The 22,476-nt window shown below is 54.5% G+C and overlaps 1 protein-coding gene across 1 annotated transcript in view; it reads left to right on the plus strand.

The window, feature by feature from the left end:
• The window catches only part of LOC128802997 (glutamate receptor ionotropic, kainate 5-like), a gene marked incomplete at its 5' end in the record, with an annotated part of 40,561 nt that extends 18,381 nt beyond the window's left edge, over nt 1-22,180 (plus strand). The window contains 10 exon segments of the mRNA XM_053969563.1: nt 2,369-2,404; nt 2,406-2,483; nt 9,211-9,320; nt 11,365-11,509; nt 11,511-11,539; nt 14,018-14,183; nt 17,588-17,813; nt 17,931-18,059; nt 19,408-19,542; nt 21,855-22,180. Coding sequence (XP_053825538.1) covers nt 2,369-2,404; nt 2,406-2,483; nt 9,211-9,320; nt 11,365-11,509; nt 11,511-11,539; nt 14,018-14,183; nt 17,588-17,813; nt 17,931-18,059; nt 19,408-19,542; nt 21,855-22,180 — 1,380 coding nt within the window.
• Between the last annotated feature and the right edge of the window lie 296 nt (nt 22,181-22,476).

The raw sequence follows: 22,476 nt of genomic DNA on the forward strand, positions 1-22,476 counted from the left end.
CCATAATGACAACCCCACTGGGAAAATTGCCATAACAAAAATCCTACTGCAAAAATTCCCATAATGAAAATCCCACTGGGCAAATTCATTGGGAAAATCCCATTGGGAAAATTTCCCATTGGGAAAATTCCCATAATGGAAATCCCACTGGGAAAATTCCTATAACGAAAATCCCATAGCGAAAAACCCATGGGGAAAATCCCCATTGGGAAAATCCTCATTGGGAAAATTCCCACTGGGAAAATCCCGCGGGGAAAATCAAAATAACAAAATTCCCACTGGGAATATCCCCATGGGGAAAATCCCGCTGGGAAAATCCCCGTAACAAAAATCCCACTGGGGAAATTCCCGTGGGGAAAATCACATTGGGAAAATCCCGCTGGGAAAATCCCACTTGGAAAATTCCCACTGGGAAAATTCCCTCTGGGAAAATCCCACAGGGAAAATCCCACGGGGAAAATTCCCATTGGGAAAATCCCACTGGGAAAATCAAAATAACAAAAATCCCACTGGGAATATCCCCATGGGGAAAATCCCGCTGGGAAAATCCCCGTAACAAAAATCCCACTGGGGAAATTCCCGTGGGAAAATCACATTGGGAAAATCCCGCTGGGAAAATCCCCTTTGGGAAAATTCCCACTGGGAAAATCCCGCAGGGAAAATCCCACTGGGAAAATTCCCATTGGGAAAATCCCCGTAACAAAAATCCCACTGGGAAAATTCCCATAACGAAAATTCCACTGGGAATGGCAGGTTTATGAAAAATCCCGCTGGGAAAATCCCGCTGGGAAAATCCCACGGGGAAAATTCCCATTGGGAAAATCCTGCTGGGAAAATCCCCGTAACGAAAAATCCCACTGTGAAAATCCCCATTGGGAAAATTCTCATAATGAAAATCCCATTGGGAATGGTGGGATTATGAAAAATCCCACTGGGAAAATCCCATTGGGAAAATCCTACTGGGAAAATCACCATTGGGAAAATCCCCATTGAGAAAATTCCCATAATGAAAATCCCATTGGGAAAGGTGGGATTATGAAAAATCCCACTGGGAAAATCCCCATTGGGAAAATTCCCATAATGAAAATCCCATTGGGAATGGCGGGTTTATGGGAAAATCCCATGGGAAAATCCCATTGGGAAAAATTTCCCATGAGAAAAATCCCACTGGGAAAATCCCATTGCGAAAGTCCCATTGCGAAAATCCCACGGGGAAAATTCCATAATAAAAATCCCACTGGGAAAATCCCATAGGGATAGCCAGCCCTGCTGACCCCGGGATATTTTTGGGGTACCGGAGGAGGATGACTCCAGGATTTTTTTGGGGTGCCAGGGCAGGATGACCCCAGGATTTTTTGGGGTTCCGTGTCGGGGTCCAGCCCTGCTGACCCCAGGACATTTTTGGGGTCCCTGGAGGAGGATTTTATGGGGTTCCATGTGGGGGTCCAGCCCTGCTGACCCTGGGATATTTTTGGGGTTCCCGTGGGATTTGAGCCCAGGGATATTTTTGGGATTCCGTGTCGGGGTCCAGCCCCGCTGACCCCTCATTTTTGGGATTCCATGTCGGGGTCCAGCCCCGCTGACCCCGGGATTTTTTTGGGGTGCCGGAGGAGGATTTTTTGGGGTTCCATGTCGGGGTCCAGCCGTGCTGACCCCGGGATATTTTTGGGGTTCCCGGGGGATTTGAGCCCCGGGATATTTTTGGGGGTGCCAGGGTAGGATGACTCCAGGATTTTTTGGGGTTCCGTGTGGGGGGTCCAGCCCGGCTGACCCCGGGATTTTTTTGGGGTGCTGGAGGAGGAAATTTTTGGGGTTCCGTGTGGGGGTCCAGCCCCGCTGACCCCTCGTTTTTGGGGTTCCGTGCGGGGGTTCAGCCGTGCTGACCCCAGGACCATTTTTGGGGTGCTGGGGTAGGATTTTTTGGGGTTCCGTGTGGGGTCCAGCCGTGCTGACCCTGGGACATTTTTGGGGTTCCTGGGGGATTTGAGCCCCGGGATATTTTTGGGGTTCTGTGTCGGGGTCCAGCCCCGCTGACTCCAGGATTTTTTTGGGGGTGCCAGGGCAGGATGACTCCAGGATTTTTTGGGGTTCCATGTCAGGGTCCAGCCCTGCTGACTTCAGGATTTTTTTGGGGTGCCAGGGCAGGATGACTCCAGGATTTTTTGGGGTTCGGTGGGGGGTTCCAGCCCCGCTGACCCCAGGATTTTTTTGGGGTGCCGGAGGAGGATGACTCCAGGATTTTTTGGGGTTCGGTGGGGGGGTCCAGCCCCGCTGACCCCGGGATTTTTTTTGGGGTGCCGGAGGAGGATTTTTTGGGGTTCCATGTCGGGGTCCAGCCCCGCTGACCCCCCGTTTTTGGGGTCCCCAGAAAGCCGACCTGGCCGTGGCCGCGTTCACCATCACGGGCCGAGCGGGAGAAGGTGATCGACTTCTCCAAGCCCTTCATGACGCTGGGGATCAGCATCCTGTACCGCGTGCACATGGTACGGGATTTGGGATTGGGATTTGGGATTGGGATTGGGATTGGGATTGGGGATTTGGGATTTGGGATTTGGGATTTGGGATTGGGGATCAGCATCCTGTACCGCGTGCACATGGTACGGGATCGGGATCGGGATTTGGGATTTGGGATTTGGGATTTGGGATTTGGGATTTGGGATTGGGGATTGGGGATCAGCATCCTGTACCGCGTGCACATGGTACGGGATCGGGATCGGGATTTGGGATTTGGGATTTGGGATTGGGGATCAGCATCCTGTACCGCGTGCACATGGTACGGGATCGGGATTGGGATTTGGGATTTGGGATTGGGGATTTGGGATTGGGGATCAGCATCCTGTACCGCGTGCACATGGTACGGGATCGGGATCGGGATTTGGGATTGGGATTGGGATTTGGGATTGGGGATTTGGGATTGGGGATTTGGGATTGGGATTGGGGATCAGCATCCTGTACCGCGTGCACATGGTACGGGATCGGGATCGGGATTGGGATTGGGATTGGGATTTGGGATTGGGGATTTGGGATTGGGGATTTGGGATTGGGATTGGGGATCAGCATCCTGTACCGCGTGCACATGGTACGGGATCGGGATCGGGATTGGGATTGGGATTGGGATTTGGGATTGGGGATTTGGGATTGGGGATTTGGGATTGGGATTGGGGATCAGCATCCTGTACCGCGTGCACATGGTACGGGATTTGGGATTTGGGATTTGGGATTTGGGATTTGGGATTTGGGATTTGGGATTGGGGATCAGCATCCTGTACCGCGTGCACATGGTACGGGATCGGGATCGGGATCGGGATTTGGGATTTGGGATTTGGGATTGGGGATCAGCATCCTGTACCGCGTGCACATGGTACGGGATCGGGATCGGGATTTGGGATCGGGATTGGGGATTTGGGATTTGGGATTGGGGATCAGCATCCTGTACCGCGTGCACATGGTACGGGATCGGGATCGGGATTTGGGATCGGGATTGGGGATTTGGGATTTGGGATTGGGGATTGGGGATCAGCATCCTGTACCGCGTGCACATGGTACGGGATTTGGGATTTGGGATTGGGATTTGGGATTGGGGATTGGGGATTGGGGATTGGGATTTGGGATTGGGATTTGGGATTTGGGATTTGGGATTTGGGATTTGGGATTGGGATTTGGGATTGGGGATTGGGGATTGGGGATTGGGATTTGGGATTGGGATTGGGGATTTGGGATTTGGGATTTGGGATCAGCATCCTGTACCGCATGCACATGGTACGGGATTTGGGATTTGGGATTTGGGATTTGGGATTTGGGATTTGGGATTTGGGATCAGCATCCTGTACCGCGTGCACATGGTACGGGATTTGGGATTTGGGATTTGGGATTTGGGATTTGGGATTGGGATTGGGGGATCAGCATCCTGTACCGCGTGCACATGGTACGGGATTTGGGGTTTGGGATTTGGGATTTGGGATTGGGGATTGGGGATCAGCATCCTGTACCGCGTGCACATGGTACGGGATTTGGGATTTGGGATTGGGATTGGGGATTTGGGATTGGGGATTTGGGATTTGGGATTTGGGATTGGGATTGGGGATCAGCATCCTGTACCGCGTGCACATGGTACGGGATTGGGATCGGGATCGGGATTTGGGATTTGGGATTTGGGATTGGGGATCAGCATCCTGTACCGCGTGCACATGGTACGGGATCGGGATTGGGATTTGGGAATTGGGATTGGGGATTTGGGATTTGGGATTAGGGATTGGGGATCAGCATCCTGTACCGCGTGCACATGGTACGGGATCGGGATCGGGATTTGGGATTGGGATTGGGATTTGGGATTTGGGATTTGGGATCAGCATCCTGTACCGCGTGCACATGGTACGGGATTTGGGATTTGGGATTGGGATTGGGATTGGGATTGGGGATCAGCATCCTGTACCGCGTGCACATGGTACGGGATCGGGATCGGGATTTGGGATTTGGGATTTGGGATTTGGGATTTGGGATTGGGGATCAGCATCCTGTACCGCGTGCACATGGTACGGGATTTGGGATTTGGGATTGGGATTTGGGATTGGGGATTGGGGATTGGGGATTGGGATTTGGGATTGGGATTTGGGATTTGGGATTTGGGATTTGGGATTTGGGATTGGGATTTGGGATTGGGGATTGGGGATTGGGGATCAGCATCCTGTACCGCGTGCACATGGTACGGGATCGGGATCGGGATTTGGGATTGGGGATTTGGGATTGGGGATTGGGATTTGGGATTGGGATTGGGGATTTGGGATTTGGGATTTGGGATCAGCATCCTGTACCGCATGCACATGGTACGGGATTTGGGATTTGGGATTTGGGATTTGGGATTTGGGATTTGGGATCAGCATCCTGTACCGCGTGCACATGGTACGGGATTTGGGATTTGGGATTTGGGATTTGGGATTTGGGATTGGGATTGGGGATCAGCATCCTGTACCGCGTGCACATGGTACGGGATTTGGGGTTTGGGATTTGGGATTTGGGATTGGGGATTGGGGATCAGCATCCTGTACCGCGTGCACATGGTACGGGATTTGGGATTTGGGATTGGGATTTGGGATTTGGGATTGGGATTGGGGATCAGCATCCTGTACCGCGTGCACATGGTACGGGATTGGGATCGGGATCGGGATTTGGGATTTGGGATTTGGGATTGGGGATCAGCATCCTGTACCGCGTGCACATGGTACGGGATCGGGATTGGGATTTGGGAATTGGGATTGGGGATTTGGGATTTGGGATTAGGGATTGGGGATCAGCATCCTGTACCGCGTGCACATGGTACGGGATCGGGATCGGGATTTGGGATTGGGATTGGGATTTGGGATTTGGGATTTGGGATCAGCATCCTGTACCGCGTGCACATGGTACGGGATCGGGATCGGGATTTGGGATTGGGATTTGGGATTGGGGATTGGGGATCAGCATCCTGTACCGCGTGCACATGGTACGGGATTTGGGATTTGGGATTTGGGATTGGGGATTTGGGATTTGGGATCAGCATCCTGTACCGCGTGCACATGGTACGGGATCGGGATCGGGATTTGGGATTTGGGATTTGGGATTGGGGATCAGCATCCTGTACCGCGTGCACATGGTACGGGATCGGGATCGGGATTTGGGATTTGGGATTGGGGATTTGGGATTGGGATTGGGGATCAGCATCCTGTACCGCATGCACATGGTACGGGATCGGGATCGGGATCGGGATTTGGGATTTGGGATTGGGGATTTGGGATTGGGATTTGGGATTGGGGATTTGGGATTGGGATTGGGGATCAGCATCCTGTACCGCGTGCACATGGTACGGGATCGGGGTTTGGGATTTGGGATTTGGGGATTTGGGATTTGGGATCAGCATCCTGTACCGCGTGCACATGGTACGGGATCGGGATCGGGATTTGGGATTTGGGATTTGGGATTGGGGATCAGCATCCTGTACCGCGTGCACATGGTACGGGATCGGGATCGGGATTTGGGATTTGGGATTGGGGATTTGGGATTGGGATTGGGGATCAGCATCCTGTACCGCGTGCACATGGTACGGGATCGGGATCGGGATCGGGATTTGGGATTTGGGATTGGGGATTTGGGATTGGGATTGGGGATCAGCATCCTGTACCGCGTGCACATGGTACGGGATCGGGATCGGGATCGGGATTTGGGATTTGGGATTGGGGATTTGGGATTTGGGGATTGGGGATTGGGATTGGGGATCAGCATCCTGTACCGCGTGCACATGGTACGGGATTTGGGATTTGGGATTTGGGATTTGGGATTTGGGATTGGGATTTGGGATTTGGGATTTGGGATTGGGGATTTGGGATTTGGGATTTGGGATTGGGGATCAGCATCCTGTACCGCGTGCACATGGTACGGGATCGCGATCGGGATTTGGGATTGGGATTGGGATTGGGGATTTGGGATTGGGGGTCAGCATCCTGTACCGCGTGCACATGGTACGGGATCGGGATCGGGATTTGGGATTTGGGATTTGGGATTTGGGATTTGGGATTGGGGATCAGCATCCTGTACTGCGTGCACATGGTACGGGATCGCGATCGGGATTTGGGATTTGGGATTTGGGATTTGGGATTTGGGATTTGGGGATTTGGGATTTGGGATTTGGGATTTGGGATTAGGGATCAGCATCCTGTACCGCGTGCACATGGTACGGGATTTGGGATTTGGGATTTGGGATTTGGGATTGGGATTTGGGGATTTGGGATTTGGGATTGGGGATTGGGGATTGGGGATCAGCATCCTGTACCGCGTGCACATGGTACGGGATTTGGGATTGGGATTTGGGATTTGGGATTTGGGATTTGGGATTTGGGATTGGGGATTGGGGATTGGGGATCAGCATCCTGTACCGCGTGCACATGGTACGGGATTTGGGATTGGGATTTGGGATTTGGGATTTGGGATTTGGGATTTGGGATTTGGGATTGGGATTTGGGATTGGGGATCAGCATCCTGTACCGCGTGCACATGGTACGGGATTTGGGATCGGGATTGGGATTTGGGATTTGGGATTGGGATTTGGGATTGGGGATCAGCATCCTGTACCGCGTGCACATGGTACGGGATTTGGGATTTGGGGATTTGGGATTTGGGATTTGGGATTGGGATTTGGGATTGGGGATCAGCATCCTGTACCGCGTGCACATGGTACGGGATTTGGGATTTGGGATTTGGGATTTGGGATTTGGGGTTTGGGATTTGGGATTTGAGATTTGGGATCGGGGTTTGGGATTTGGGTTTAGGATTGGGCGGTTTGGGTTTGGGGTTCTGGTTTGGATTTTGGGGATTTTGGGACGGTTTGGGGGTTCAGGGTTTGGGGTTTGGGCCGGGTTTGGGGTTTTTTTGGGGCGAGTTTGGGGTTCGAGGTTTTGCCTTCATGATGCCGGGCGTGACGCCAGCTCATGGTACGGGTTTGGGGTTTGGGTTTGGGATTTGGGTTTGGGGTTTGGGTTTGGGGTTTGGGTTTGGGGTTTGGGGTTTGGGGTTTGGGTTTGGGGTTTGGGTTTTGGAGTTTGGGTTTGGGTTTTGGGGTTTGGGGTTTGGGTTTGGGGTTTGGGTTTGGGATTTGGGTTTGGGGTTTGGGGTTTGGGGTTTGGGTTTGGGGTGTGGGGAGTTGGGGTTTGGGGTTTGGGGTGTGGGGTTTGGGGTTTGGGTTTGGGTTTGGGGTTTGGGGTTTGGGGTTTGGGTTTGGGTTTGGGGTTTGGGGTTTGGGTTTGGGTTTTGGGGTTTGGGTTTGGGGTTTGGGATGTGGGATTTCGGGTTTGGGGTTTGGGGTTTGAGGTTTTTGGGACAGGTTTGGGGTTTGGGGTGCGGGGTTTGGGGTTTGGGGGTTTTGTGATGGGTTTGGGGTTTGAGGTTTGAGGTTTGGGGTTTGGGGGTTTTGGGATGGGTTTGGGACGGGTCTGGGATGGGTTTGGGGTGGGTTTGGGGTTACTTTGGGTCAGTTTTTGTTCAGTTTTGGGGTTATTTTGGGTCAATTTTTAGTCATTTTTGGGGCGATTCTGGGCGGGTTTGGGCCCGGGGCAGCTTTGGGATGGTTTTGGGATTGTTTGGGTCAGTTTTTGGTCAATTTTGGGGTTCTTTGGGTCAGTTTTGGGGCGATTTTGGGGGGGTTTGGGCCTGGGGCAGCTTTGGGGCGGTTTCAGTTCAGCTTTAGGCTGGTTTTAGGGTTATTTTGGGTCAGTTTTGGTCGTTTTTGGGGCGATTCTGGGCGGGTTTGGGCCCGGGGCAGCTTTGGGATGGTTTTGGGGTTATTTTGGGTCAGTTTTGGGTCGTTTTTGGGGCGATTTTGGGCGGGTTTGGGCCCGGGGCAGCCTTGGGACAGCTTTGGGTCAATTTTGGGGTGATTTTTGGTCGTTTTTGGGGCGATTCTGGGCGGGTTTGGGCCCGGGGCAGCTTTGGGACAGCTTTGGGTCAATTTTGGGGTGATTTTGGGTCAGTTTTGGGGCGATTTTGGGCGGGTTTGGGCCCGGGGCAGCTTTGGGGCGGTTTTGTTTCTGCTTTGGATGATTTTGGGTCATTTTTGGGGCGATTTTGGGCGGCTTTGGGCCCGGGGCAGCCTTGGGACAGCTTTGGGTCCATTTTGGGGTGATTTTGGGTCATTTTTGGGGCGATTTTGGGCGGGTTTGGGCCCGGGGCAGCCTTGGGACAGCTTTGGGTCAATTTTGGGGTGATTTTTGGTCGTTTTTGGGGCCATTCTGGGCGGGTTTGGACCCGGGGCAGCTTTGGGATGGTTTTGGGGTTATTTTGGGTCAGTTTTTGGTCGTTTTTTGGGGCGATTCTGGGCGGGTTTGGACCTGGGGCAGCTTTGGGGCGGTTTTGGGGTTGTTTGGGTCAGTTTTTGGTCAGTTTTGGGGTTATTTGGGTCATTTTTGGGGCGATTTTGGGCGGGTTTGGGCCCGGGGCAGCCTTGGGACAGCTTTGGGTCCATTTTGGGGTGATTTTTGGTCGTTTTTGGGGCCATTCTGGGCGGGTTTGGACCTGGGGCAGCTTTGGGATGGTTTTGGGGTTATTTTGGGATGGTTTTGGGGTTATTTTGGGTCAGTTTTAGGTCGTTTTTTGGGGCGATTTTGGGCGGGTTTGGGCCCGGGGCAGCTTTGGGGCGGTCTCCGGCCCCGCTGCCAGCGCGGGGGGTCTCACTCCGCGTCCCCCCAGGGCCGCAAGCCGGGGTATTTCTCCTTCCTAGACCCCTTCTCGCCGGCCGTGTGGCTCTTCATGCTCCTGGCCTACCTGGCCGTCAGCTGCGTGCTCTTCCTGGCCGCCAGGTGAGCCCCAAAACGGGGCCGAGAACTGGGGGGGGGGGGGGGCGCCCCAAAAAACGGTCCCGAGGAAGGGCGAAAATCCAGGAAAACCCCCCCAAAAAAACCCAGCTCACAAAGCAGGGTGGGGGGTGGTCCCAGGTGGGTTTGGGGTGGTCCCAGGTTAATTTGGGGTGGTCCTAGACCAGTTTGGGGTGGTCCCAGGTGGGTTTGGGGTGGTCCCAGGTGGGTTTGGGGTGGTCCCAGGTTAATTTGGGGTGACCCCAGATGAATTCGGGGTGGTCCCAGATGAATCTGGGGTGGTCCCAGGTGGGTTTCAGGTGACCCCAGATTGGTTTGGGGTGGTCCCAGATTGGTTTGGGGTGGTCCCAGATGGGTTTGGGGTGGTCCCAGATGGGTTTGGGGTGGTCCTAGACCAGTTTGGGGTGGTCCCAGGTTAATTTGGGGTGGTCTCAGTTGCGTTTGGGGTGGTCCCAGACAGGTCCCAGATGAATTTGAGGTGGCCCCAGATGAATTTGGGGTGGTCCCAGGTGGGTTTGGGGTGGTCCCAGGTGTGTTTCATGTGGTCCCAGGTGGGTTTCGGGTGGTCCCAGATGAATTTGGGGTGGTCCCAGGTGGGTTTAGGGTGGTCCCAGATTAATTTGTGGTGGTCTCAGACAGGTTTGGGGTGGTCGCAGATGGGTTTGGGGTGGTCCCAGATTATTTTGGGGTCACCCCAGACGGGTTCAGGTGGTCCCAGAAGAAGTTGGGGTGGTCCCAGTTGGGTTTGAGGTGGTCCCAGGTTAATTTGGGGTGGTCCTAGACCAGTTTGGGGTGGTCCCAGGTGGGTTTGGGGTGGTCCCAGGTTAATTTGGGGTGACCCCAGATGAATTCGGGGTGGTCCCCGATGAATTTGGGGTGGTCCCAGATGGGTTTCAGGTGACCCCAGACAGGTTTGGGGTGGTCCCAGATGGGTTTGGGGTGGTCCCAGGTGGGTTTAGGGTGGTCCCAGGTTAATTCGAGGTGGTCCCAGACCAGTTTGGGGTGGTCAAAGGAGGGTTTAGGGTGGTCCCAGATGGGTTTGGGGTGGTCCCAGGTGGGTTTAGGGTGGTCCCAGGTTAATTCGGGGTGGTCCCAGACCAGTTTGGGGTGGTCCCAGGTGGGTTTGGGGTGGTCCCAGGTTAATTTGGGGTGGTCCCAGGTTAATTTGGGGTGGTCCTAGACCAGTTTGGGGTGGTCCCAGGTGGGTTTGGGGGGGGTCCCAGGTGGGTTTGGGGTGGTCCCAGACAGGTTTGGGGTGGTCCCAGATGAATTTGGGGCGGGTCCCAGATGAATTTGAGGTGGTCCCAGATGAATTCGGGGTGGTCCCAGATGAATTCAGGGTGGTCCTGGATAGGTTTGGGGTGGTCCTAGGTGGGTTTAGGGTGGTCCCAGTTTGGTTTGGGGTGGTCCAGGTGGGTTTGGGGTGGTCCAGGTGGGTTTGGGGTGGTCCCAGATGAATTTGGGGCGGTCCCAGATGAATTCGGGGTGGTCCCAGATGGGTTTGGGGTGGTCCCATACCAGTTCAGGGTGGTCCAAAATGAATTCGGGGTGGTCCCTGATGAATTTGAGGTGGTCCCAGATGAATTTGGGGTGGTCCCAGATGAATTTGGGGTTATCCCAGGTGGGTTTGGGGTGGTCCCAGGTGGGTTTCGGGTGGTCCCAGACAGGTCCCAGGTGGGTTTAGGGTGGTCCCAGATGAATTCGGGGTGGTCCCAGACAGGTTTGGGGTGGTCCCAGGTGGGTTTAGGGTGGTCCCAGATGTGTTTAGGGTGGTCTCAGATGAATTTGAGGTGGTCCCAGATAAATTCGGGGTGGTCCTGGACAGGTTTGGGGTGGTCCCAGACAGGTCCCAGATGAATTCGTGATGATCCCAGATTTATTTTAACCCCTCCCACATAAATCCCAACATCGGGGACCAACCTGAGCTCACCCCCCTGCGCCTCACCGAGACCACCCCCCCTCCCCAAATCCATCTCAGCGCTGGATTTTGGTCTGGGGGGGGGGGTCCCGACCGGCCGTGCCCCCTCAGGCTGAGCCCGTACGAGTGGTACAACCCGCACCCGTGCGTGCGGGAGCGCCCGGGGCTGCTGCAGAACCAGTACACGCTGGGCAACAGCCTCTGGTTCCCGGTGGGAGGATTCCTGCAGCAGGGCGCCGAGGTGCTGCCCCGAGCCCCTGTCCACGCGCTGCGTCAGCGGCGTCTGGTCAGCACCCCGCGGTTTTGGGGGGTTTCGGGGGGATTTGGGGGGGATTTGGGGGGGTTTGGGGGGGTTTAGGGGAGATTTGGGGGGGTTTGGGGGTGTTTGGGGGGGGGTATGTGGGGTGTCCACGCGCTGCGTCAGCGGCGTCTGGTCAGCACCCCGCCGTTTTGGGGGGATCTGGGGGGGATTTGGGGTGATTTGGGGGGGGATTTGGGAGGGTTTGGGGGGGATTTGGGGGTGTTTGGGGGCGGTATGTGGGGTGTCCACGCGCTGCGTCAGCAGCGTCTGGTCAGCACCCCGCGGTTTTGGGGGGTTTTGGGGGGGTGTTTGGGGGTATTTGACAGGGATTTGGGGGAGTATGGGGGGGTTTGGGGGGGATTTGGAGGGAGCTTGGGGGGGGTTTGGGGTGATTTAGGGGGGATTTGGGGGGTGTTTGGGGGCGGTATGTGGGGTGTCCACGCGCTGCGTCAGCGGCGTCTGGTCAGCACCCCGCGGTTTTGGGGGGTTTGGGGGGGATTTGGGGGTATTTGACAGGGATTTGGGGGAGTATGGGGGGGTTTGGGGGGGATTTGGAGGGAGCTTGGGGGGGGTTTGGGGTGATTTAGGGGGATTTGGGGGTGTTTGGGGGCGGTATGTGGGGTGTCCACGCGCTGCGTCAGCGCGGCGTCTGGTCAGCACCCCGCGGTTTTGGGGGGGTTTGGGGGGGGATTTGGGGGGGGATTTGGGGTGATTTGGGGGGGTTTGGGGTGATTTGGGGGTGTTTGGGGGTGGTATATGGGGTGTCCACCGCGCTGCGTCAGCGGCGTCTGGTCAGCACCCCGCGGTTTTGGGGGGCTTGGGGGGGATTTGGGGTGATTTGGGGGGGATTTGGGAGGGTTTGGGGGGATTTGGGGGTGTTTGGGGGCGGTATGTGGGGTGTCCACGTGCTGCGTCAGCGGCGTCTGGTCAGCACCCCGCGGTTTTGGGGGGATCTGGGGGGATTTGGGGGGGGTTTGGGGGGGATTCTTGTGGGTTTGGGGGGATTTGGAGGGAGTTTGGGGGGGTTTGGGGGGTGTTTGGGGGGGATTTGGGGGGGGTTGAGAGGGATTGAGGGGGGTTTGGAGGGAGCTTGGGGGGGTTTGGGGCGGTTTAGGGGGGATTTGGGGGGGATTTGGGGGGGTTTGGGGTGATTTAGGGGGGATTTGGGGTTGTTTGGGGGGGATTTGGGGTGATTTGGGGGGGGTTTTAGGGGGTGTTTGGGGGCGGTATGTGGGGTGTCCACGCGCTGCGTCAGCGGCGTCTGGTCAGCACCCCGCGGTTTTGGGGGGGTTTGGGGGGGATTCTTGTGGGTTTGGGGGGATTTGGAGGGAGTTTGGGGGGGATTGAGGGGGGTTTGGGGGGGTGTTTGGGGGGGATTTGGGGGGGTTGAGAGGGATTGAGGGGGGTTTGGGGGGGATTGAGGGAGATATGGGGTGGATTTGGGGGGGTTTGGGGGGGATTTGGGGGCGGTATGTGGGGTGTCCACGCGCTGCGTCAGCGGCGTCTGCTCAGCACCCCGCGGTTTTGGGGGGATCTGGGGAGGTTTTGGCGATTTCTGTGGGGGTTTGAGGTGATTTTTGAGGGATTTTTGGGGTGATTCCCGAGGCATTTTTGGGGTGATTCCTGAGGGATTTTTGGGGTGATTTTTGAGGCATTTTTGGGGTGATTCCTGTGGGGTTTGGGGTGATTCCTGAGGGATTTTTGGGGGTGATTTCTGGGGGATTTTTGGGGTGATTTTTGAGGGATTTTGGGGTGATTCCTGAGGCATTTTTGGGGTGATTCCTGTGGGGTTTGGGGTGATTCCTGAGGGATTTTTGGGGTGATTTTTGAGGCATTTTTGGGGCGATTTCTGTGGGGTTTGGGGTGATTCCTGAGGGATTTTTGGGGTGATTCCTGTGGGGTTTGGGGTGATTCCTGAGGGATTTTTGGGGTGATTCCTGAGGTATTTTTGGGGTGATTTTTGAGGCATTTTTGGGGTGATTTTTGAGGGATTTTGGGGTGATTCCTGAGGATTTTTGGGGTGATTCCTGTGGGGTTTGGGGTGATTTCTGAGGCATTTTTGGGGTGTTTTCTGAGGCATTTTTGGGGCGATTTCCGTGGTTTTTGGGGTGATTTTTGAGGGATTTTTGGGGCGATTTTTGCGGCATTTTTGGGGCGATTTCTGAGGCATTTTTGGGGCGATTTCTGTGGGTTTTGAGGCGATTTCTGAGGCATTTTTGGGCGATTTCTATGGGTTTTGAGGCGATTTCTGAGGCATTTTTGGGGCGATTTCTGTGGTTTTTGGGGTGATTTTTGAGGGATTTTTGGGGCGATTTCTGTGGGTTTCGAGGTGATTCCCGAGGCATTTTTGGGGCTGTTTGAGAACCTGGGGCTGTTCTGGGCGGGGTCGGGGCGGGGTCTCTCCCCGCCCAGGTGTGGCCCCTCCCACCAGCCCCTCCCATGCTGACCCCGCCCCCTCTGCAGGTGGGCCTTCACCCTCATCATCATCTCGTCGTACACGGCCAACCTGGCGGCGTTCCTGACCGTGCAGCGCATGGAGGTGCCGGTGGAGTCGGCCGACGACCTCGCCGACCAGACCAACATCGAGTACGGCACCATCCACGCCGGCTCCACCATGACCTTCTTCCAGGTCAGGGGCCGCGGGCAGCCAATCCAGCGATCGATCGATCGATCGATCAACCCGATCGATCCGTCGATCGACCCGATCGATCCGATCGTTTAAGCCAATCAACCAATCAAGCAACCCAACCCAACCCAATCATCCAATCAACCCAACCAACCCAACCCAATCAACCAATTAATCAGGCAATCAACCTGATCAATCGATCAACCCGATCGATCCGATCGTTTAAGCCAATCAACCAATCAAGCAACCCAACCGATCATCCCAGTCAAGCAACCCAATCAACCAATCAACCCAACCCAACCCAACCCAACCCAACCCAATCAAGCCAACCAACCCAACCCAATCAACCAATTAATGAGGCAATCAATTAATCTGATCAATTAATCAACCCGATCGATCCGATCGTTTAAGCCAATCAACCAATCAAGCAACCCAACCCAACCCAATCATCCAATCAACCCCAACCAACCCAACCCAATCAACCAATTAATCAGGCAATCAACCTGATCAATCGATCATTTAAGCCAATCAACCAATCAAGCAACCCAACCGATCAACCCAATCAACCAATCAACCCAACCCAACCCAATCAACCAATCAACCCAACCCAACCCAACCCAATCATCCAATCAACCCAACCAACCCAACCCAATCAACCAATTAATCAGGCAGTCAATCAATTAATCTGATCAATCGATCAACCTGATCGATCCGATCGTTTAAGCCAATCAACCAATCAACCAACCCAACCAATCAACCCAATCATCCAAACAAGCCAACCAACCCAATCCAATCAACCAATCAACCCAACCCAATCCAATCAACCAATCAACCCAACCCAACCCAATCAACCAATCAACCCAACCCAACCCAACCCCATCAACCAATCAACCCAACCCAACCCAATCATCCCATCAAGCCAACCAACCCAACACAATCAACCAATTAATGAGGCAGTCAATCAATTAATCTGATCAATTAATCAACCTGATCGATCCGATCATTTAAGCCAATCAACCAATCAACCAACCCAACCAATCAACCCAATCAACCAATCAACCCAACCCAACCCAACCCAATCAACCAATCAACCCAACCCAACCCAACCCAATCATCCCATCAAGCCAACCAACCCAACCCAATCAACCAATTAATCAGGCAGTCAATCAATTAATCTGATCAATCGATCAACCTGATCGATCCGATTGTTTAAGCCAATCAACCAATCAACCAACCCAACCGATCAACCCAATCAACCCAATCAACCCAATCAACCCAACCCAACCCAATCAACCAATCAACCCAACCAACCCAACCCAATCAACCAATTAATGAGGCAGTCAATCAATCAATCTGATCAATTCATCAGGCAATCAATCAATTGACCTGATCAATCAATCAATCAACCCAATCGATCCGATCATTAAGCCAATCAACCAATCAAGCAACCCAACCAACCAACCCAACTAACCCAACCCAATCCAATCAACCCAATCAACCCAACCAACCCAACCCAATCAACCAATTAATCAGGCAATCAATCAATCTGAGTGATCAATCAAGCAACCAGATCGATCCCATTATTTAAGCCAATCAACCAATCAACCCAACCAACCCAACCCAATCAACCAATTAATGAGGCAATCAATTAATCTGATCAATCGATCAACCTGATCGAACCGATCATTTAAGCCAATCAATCAATCAACCAACCCAACCGATCAACCCAATCATCCAAACAAGCCAACCAACCCAACCCAATCAACCAATCAACCCAACCAACCCAACCCAATCATCCAATCAAGCCAACCAACCCAACCCAATCAACCAATTAATGAGGCAGTCAATTAATTAATCTGATCAATCAATCAACCCGATCGATCCGATCATTTAAGCCAATCAACCAATCAACAAACCCAACCAACCCAACCCAACCAACCCAACCCAACCCAATCAACCAATTAATCAGGCAATCAATCAATTAATCTGATCGATCAATCGATCAACCTGATCCATCCGATTGTTTAAGCCAATCAACCAATCAACCAACCCAACCAATCAACCCAATCATCCAATCAACCCAACCCAATCAACCAATTAATGAGGCAGTCAATCAATTAATCTGATCAATCGATCAACCTGATCAAACCGATCATTTAAGCCAATCAATCAATCAACCAACCCAACCGATCAACCCAATCAACCAATCAACCCAACCAACCCAACCCAATCAACCAAGTAATGAGGCAATCAATCAATTAATCTGATCAATCAATCAACCCGATTGATCCCATCATTTAAGCCAATCAACCCATCAAGCAACCCAACCGATCAAACCAATCAACCAATCAATCAACCCAACCAACCCAACCCAATCGGGCAACCCAATTAATCAGGCAATCAATCAATCGGATCAGTCAACCCGATCGATCCAGTAATTTAAGCTAATTAATGAAGCAAGCAACCCAACTGATCAACCCAATCAAGAAACCCAACCGATCGAACCAACCCAATCAACCAATTAATCAGGCAATCAATCAATTCTTCTGATCGATCAATCAATCAACCTGATTGATCCAATCATTTAAGCCAATCAACCAACCAAGCAACCCAACCGATCAACCCAACCAACCCAACCCAATCAACCAATTAATCAGGCAATCAATCAACCTGTTTGATCAGTCAATCAATCAACCTGATTGATCAATCAACACGATCAATCCAGTCATTTAACACAATCAACCAATCAAACAACCCAACCAATCAACCCAATCAACCAATCAACCCAATCAACCAATCAACCCAATCAGTCAATCAACCAATCAATCAATCAATCAATCAACCCAATCAATCAAGCCAAACCAACATGGGCCAAACCAACCCATCCAACCCAACCAACCCAACCCAACCCAACTCAACTCAACCCAACTCATCCAACCCAACCCAACCCAACCAACCCAACCCAACCCAACTCAACTCAACCCAAACTCATCCAACCCAACCCAACCCAACTCAACTCAACCCAACTAATCTAACCCAACCCAACCCAACTCAACCGAACCCAACTCAACCAACCCAATTCAACCCAACCCAACTCAGCCCATCCCAACTCATCCTGGGCCAACCCAACCCAACCCAAACAACCCAACTCAACTCATCCAACCCAACCACCCCAACCCAACCCATCCAACCCAAACAACCCAACCCAACCCAACCCAACTCATCCTGGGCCAACCCAACCCAACCCAAACAACCCAACTCAACCCATCCCAACTCATCCAACCCAACCCAACTCAACCCATCCCAACCCAACCCAACTCATCCAACCCAACCCACCCAACCCAACCCAGCCCCCCCAGCCCCCGCAGCCCCCCCCCAAGCCCGTCTCCCCCCGCCGCCCCCGCCAGAACTCGCGCTACCAGACGTACCAGCGGATGTGGAACTACATGCACTCCAAGCAGCCCAGCGTCTTCGTCAAGAGCACGGAGGAAGGCATCGCGCGCGTCCTCAACTCCAAGTACGCCTTCCTGCTGGAGTCCACCATGAACGAGTACCACCGGCGCCACAACTGCAACCTGACGCAGATCGGGGGGCTGCTGGACACCAAGGGCTACGGCATCGGCATGCCGCTGGGTACCGCGGGGCGCCGCGCCGGGCCGGGGGGCGGGGCGGGGCTGGGGTGGGATTCCCGCCCCCGGAAAAGCAGGTGGGACCCCCCCGGTGTCGTGTCCCTCGTCCCCCGCCTCCCAGGGTCGCCGTTCCGCGATGAGATCACGTTGGCCATCCTGCAGCTGCAGGAGAACAACCGGCTGGAGATCCTCAAGAGGAAGTGGTGGGAAGGGGGGCACTGCCCCAAGGAGGAGGATCACCGCGCCAAAGGTGGGCGTCGGTCGGGCTGCGTTGGGTTGCGTTGACCCCTGATGGGGACGGCGCGGTTTGGGTTGATCCGGTTGGGCTGACCAAGGTTGGGTTTGTCTGGGTTCGTTTGAGCTGCGTTGGGTTGACCAAAGTGGGTTGCGTTGAGTTGGTTTGCATTGGGTTGCATTGAGTTGGGTTGGATTCAGTTGAGTTTGGTCGACCCAGGTTGGGTTGAGTTGGGTTGGGTTGATTTATGTTGACCAAGTTGAGTTGGGTTGGGTTGAGTTGGGTTGGGTGGAGTTGTGTTGACCAAATTGAGTTGAGTTGAGTTGGGTTGGGTTGAGTTGGATTGTGTTGAGTTGGGTTGGGTTGATCAAGTTGAGTTGGGTTGTTTTGGGTTGAGTTGGGTTGTGTTGAGTTGGGTTGAGTTGTGTTGACCAAATTGAGTTGAGTTGAATTGGGTTGGGTTGAGTTGGGTTGGATTGGGTTGGGTTGGTTGACCATGCTGAGTTGAGTTGGGTTGTGTTGTGTTGAGTTGTGTTGGGTTGGGTTGGGTTGACCGAATTGAGTTGGGTTGGATTGAGTTGGGTTGGGTTGGGTTGGATTGGGTTGAGTTGGGTTGGGTTGGGTTGGATTGAGTTGGGTTGGGTTGGATTGGGTTGAGTTGGGTTGGGTTGGGTTGGATTGAGTTGGGTTGGGTTGGATTGGGGTTGAGTTGGGTTGAGTTGGGTTGGGTTGGATTGGGTTGAGTTGGGTTGGATTGGGTTGGGTTGGGTTGGGTTGGATTGAGTTGGGTTGGGTTGGATTGGGTTGAGTTGGGTTGGGTTGGGTTGGATTGGGTTGGGTTGACCATGCCGAGTTGAGTTGGGTTGGGTTGGATTGAGTTGGGTTGAGTTGGGTTGGGTTGGATTGGGTTGAGTTGGGTTGAGTTGGGTTGGGTTGGGTTGGATTGGGTTGAGTTGTGTTGACCGAATTGAGTTGGGTTGGATTGAGTTGGGTTGGATTGGATTGGGTTGGGTTGGATTGAGTTGGGTTGGATTGAATTGAGTTGGGTTGGGTTGGGTTGGGTTGGGTTGGATTGGGTTGGGTTGGGTTGGATTGGGTTGAGTTGGGTTGGGTTGGGTTGGGTTGGGTTGGATTGAGTTGGGTTGGGTTGGGTTGGGTTGGATTGGGTTGGGTTGACCGTGCCGGGTTGGGTTGGATTGAGTTGGGTTGGGTTGAGCTGGGTTGAGTTGGGTTGGATTGGGTTGGGTTGGGTTGGGTTGGGTTGGGTTGAGTTGGGTTGAGTTGGGCTGGGTTGGGTTGGGTTGAGTTGGGTTGGGTTGAGTTGACCATGCCGAGTCGAGCTGTGCCGTGCCGGCGTCCGCAGGGCTGGGCATGGAGAACATCGGCGGCATCTTCGTGGTGCTGGTGTGCGGCCTGGTCGTGGCCATCCTGGTGGCCGTCATGGAGTTCGTGTGGTCCACGCGGCGCTCGGCCGAGACCGAGGAGGTGCGGGAGGGGAAATTTGGGGAGAATTTGGGGGAATTTGGGGGAAATTTGGGGAGAATCTGGGGGAAATTTGGGGTCTTGGGATTTGATGGAGATTTGCGGGAATTTGGGGTGGGGGATTTGGGGGGAATTTGGGGGAGATTTGGGAGGAATTTGGAAATTTGAGGGAGATTTGGGGGGAATTTGGAAATTTGAGAGAGATTTGGGGGGAATTTGGGGGAATTTGGGGTGGGGGATTTGGGGGAATTTGGGGTGGGGGATTTGGGGGAATTTGGGATGGGGGATTTGGGGAAATTTGGGATGGGGGATTTGGGGAAATTTGGGAGAATTTGGGGGGAATTTGGGGGAATTTGGGGTGGGGGATTTGGGGGAGTTTTGGAAATTTGAGGGAGATTTGGGGGGAATTTGGGGGAATTTGGGGTGGGGGATTTGGGGGAATTTGGGGTGGGGGATTTGGGGGAGTTTTGGGGGATTTGGGGGAAATTTGGGGGAATTTGGAGGGAATTTGGGGTTGGGGGAATTGGGGGGAATTTGGGGAGAATTTGGGAGAATTTTGGGGGAATTTGGGAGAATTCAGGAGGATTTGGGGGAATTTAGGGGGAATTTGGGGGAAATTTGGGGAAATTTGGGGGAATTTGGGGTGGGGGATTTGGGGGAATTTGGGGTAAATTTGGGGAATTTGGGAGAATTGGGGGGAATTTGGGGTGGGGGATTTGAGGGAGATTTGGGGGAATTTGGGGTGGGGGATTTGGGGGGAATTTGGGGGAATTTGGGGGGAATTTGGGGTGGGGAATTTGAGGGAGATATGTGGGAATTTTGGGGGGGAATTTGGGGGGATTTGGGGAGAATTTGGAGGAATTTGGAGGGAATTTGGGATTGGGGGATTTGGGGGAAATTGGGGGAAATTTGGGGGAATTGGGGGAAATTTGGGGTCTTGGGGGGAATTTGGGGGAAATTTGGGGGAATTTGGGGTGGGGGATTTGGGGGAATTTGGGGGAATTGGGGGAATTTGGGGTGGGGAATTTGAGGGAGATTTGGGGTGGGGGATTTGGGGGGAATTTGGGGGAATTTGGGGTGGGGAATTTGGGGGAATTCAGGAGAATTTGGGAGGATTTGGGGGGAATTCCAAACTCAGGACCGCCCAAACCGGGAATGCCCCCAACTCGGGACCCCCAAACTCGGGACCCCCAAAATGGGGACCCCCCCAAACTCGGGACCCCCAAACTTGGGACCCCCCCAAAGCCCTCCAAAATCGTGACCCCCCCCAAATGGTGAACCCCCCCCAAACTGGTGACCCCCTAACTGGTGACCCCCCAAACTCGGGACCCCCAAACTCGGGACCCCCCCAAACCCCCCCAAACTGCTGACCCCCCCAAACTCGGGACCCCCCCAAACTGGGGACCCCCAAAGTGATGACCCCCCAAACTCGGGACCCCCCAAATGGTGCCCCCCCCCAAACTCGAGACCCCCAAACTCGAACCCCCCAATCTCGACCCCCCCCAAGCTGGTGACCCCCCCCAAATCGTGACCCCCCCAAACTCGGGCCCCCCAAACAGAGGACCCCCGAAACTCGAGACCCCCCAACTCGAGACCCCCAAACTCGGGACCCCCCAACCCCCCAAACTGGTGACCCCCCCAAACTCGGGACCCCCAAACTTGGGACCCCCCCAAAGCCCTCCAAAATCGTGACCCCCCCCAAATGGTGACCCCCCCCGATGGTGACTCCCCCCCCAAACTGGTGACCCCCAAACTCGGGACCCCCCAAACCCCCCAAACTGCTGACCCCCCCCAAACTCGGGACCCCCAAATCGTGACCCCCCCAAACTGGTGACCCCCAATGGTGCCCCCCCCCCAAACTGGTGACCCCCCCAAATCGTGACCCCCCCAAACTGGTGACCCCCAAACTCGGGACCCTCCAAACCCCCCAAACTGGTGACCCCCAAACTGGTGACCCCCCCAATGGTGACCCCCCCCAATGGTGACCCCCCCCAAATTTGAGACCCCCAAACTCGGGACTCCCCAAACTCGGGATCCCCAACCTCGGGACCCCCAAACTCGGGACCCCCAAACTGGGGACCCCCGAAACTCGAGACCCCCCAATGGTGACCCCCCCCCCTAAACTGGTGCCCCCCCCCCAAACTGGTGACCCCCTAACTCGAGACCCCCAAACTCGGGACTCCCCAAACTCGGGATCCCCAACCTCGGGACCCCCAAACTCGGGACCCCCAAACTGGTGACCCCCTAACTCGAGACTCCCAAACTCAGGACTCCCCAAACCCGGGACCCCCGAAACCCCCTAAACTGGTGACCCCCCCCCAAACTCAGGATCCCCAAACTGGGGACCCCCAAACTCGAGACCCCCCAACTCGAGACCCCCAAACTCAGGACCCCCAAATCGTGACCCCCCCAAACTGGTGACCCCCAAACTCGAGACCCCCAAACTGGTGACCCCCCCCCCAATGGTGACCCCCCCCAAACTGGTGACCCCCCCAATGGTGACCCCCCCAATGGTGACCCCCCCAATGGTGACCCCCCCCAAATTCGAGACCCCCAAACTCGGGACTCCCCCAAACTCGGGACCCCCCAAACCCCCCAAACTGGTGATCCCCCAAACTCGGGACCCCCAAACTCGGGACGCCCCCCAATGGTGACCCCCTCCCAAACTAGTGACCCCCCCAAATTCGAGACCCCCAAACTGGTGATTCCCAAACTCGGGACCCCCCAAACCCCCCAAACTGGTGACCCCCCCCAATGGTGACCCCCCCAAACTGGTGACCCCCCCAAACTCGGGCCCCCCCCAAACTCGGGCCCCCCTAACTCGGGACTCCCAAACTCGGGACCCCCCAAAATCGGGACCCCCAAACTGGGGACCCCCCCCAACTCGGGACCCCCAAACTCGGGACCTCCAAATCGTGACCCCCCCAATGGTGCCCCCCCCAATGGTGAC

Source organism: Vidua macroura, unplaced genomic scaffold (assembly GCF_024509145.1).
Source record: "Vidua macroura isolate BioBank_ID:100142 unplaced genomic scaffold, ASM2450914v1 whyUn_scaffold_245, whole genome shotgun sequence".
Lineage (NCBI taxonomy): Eukaryota > Metazoa > Chordata > Aves > Passeriformes > Viduidae > Vidua > Vidua macroura.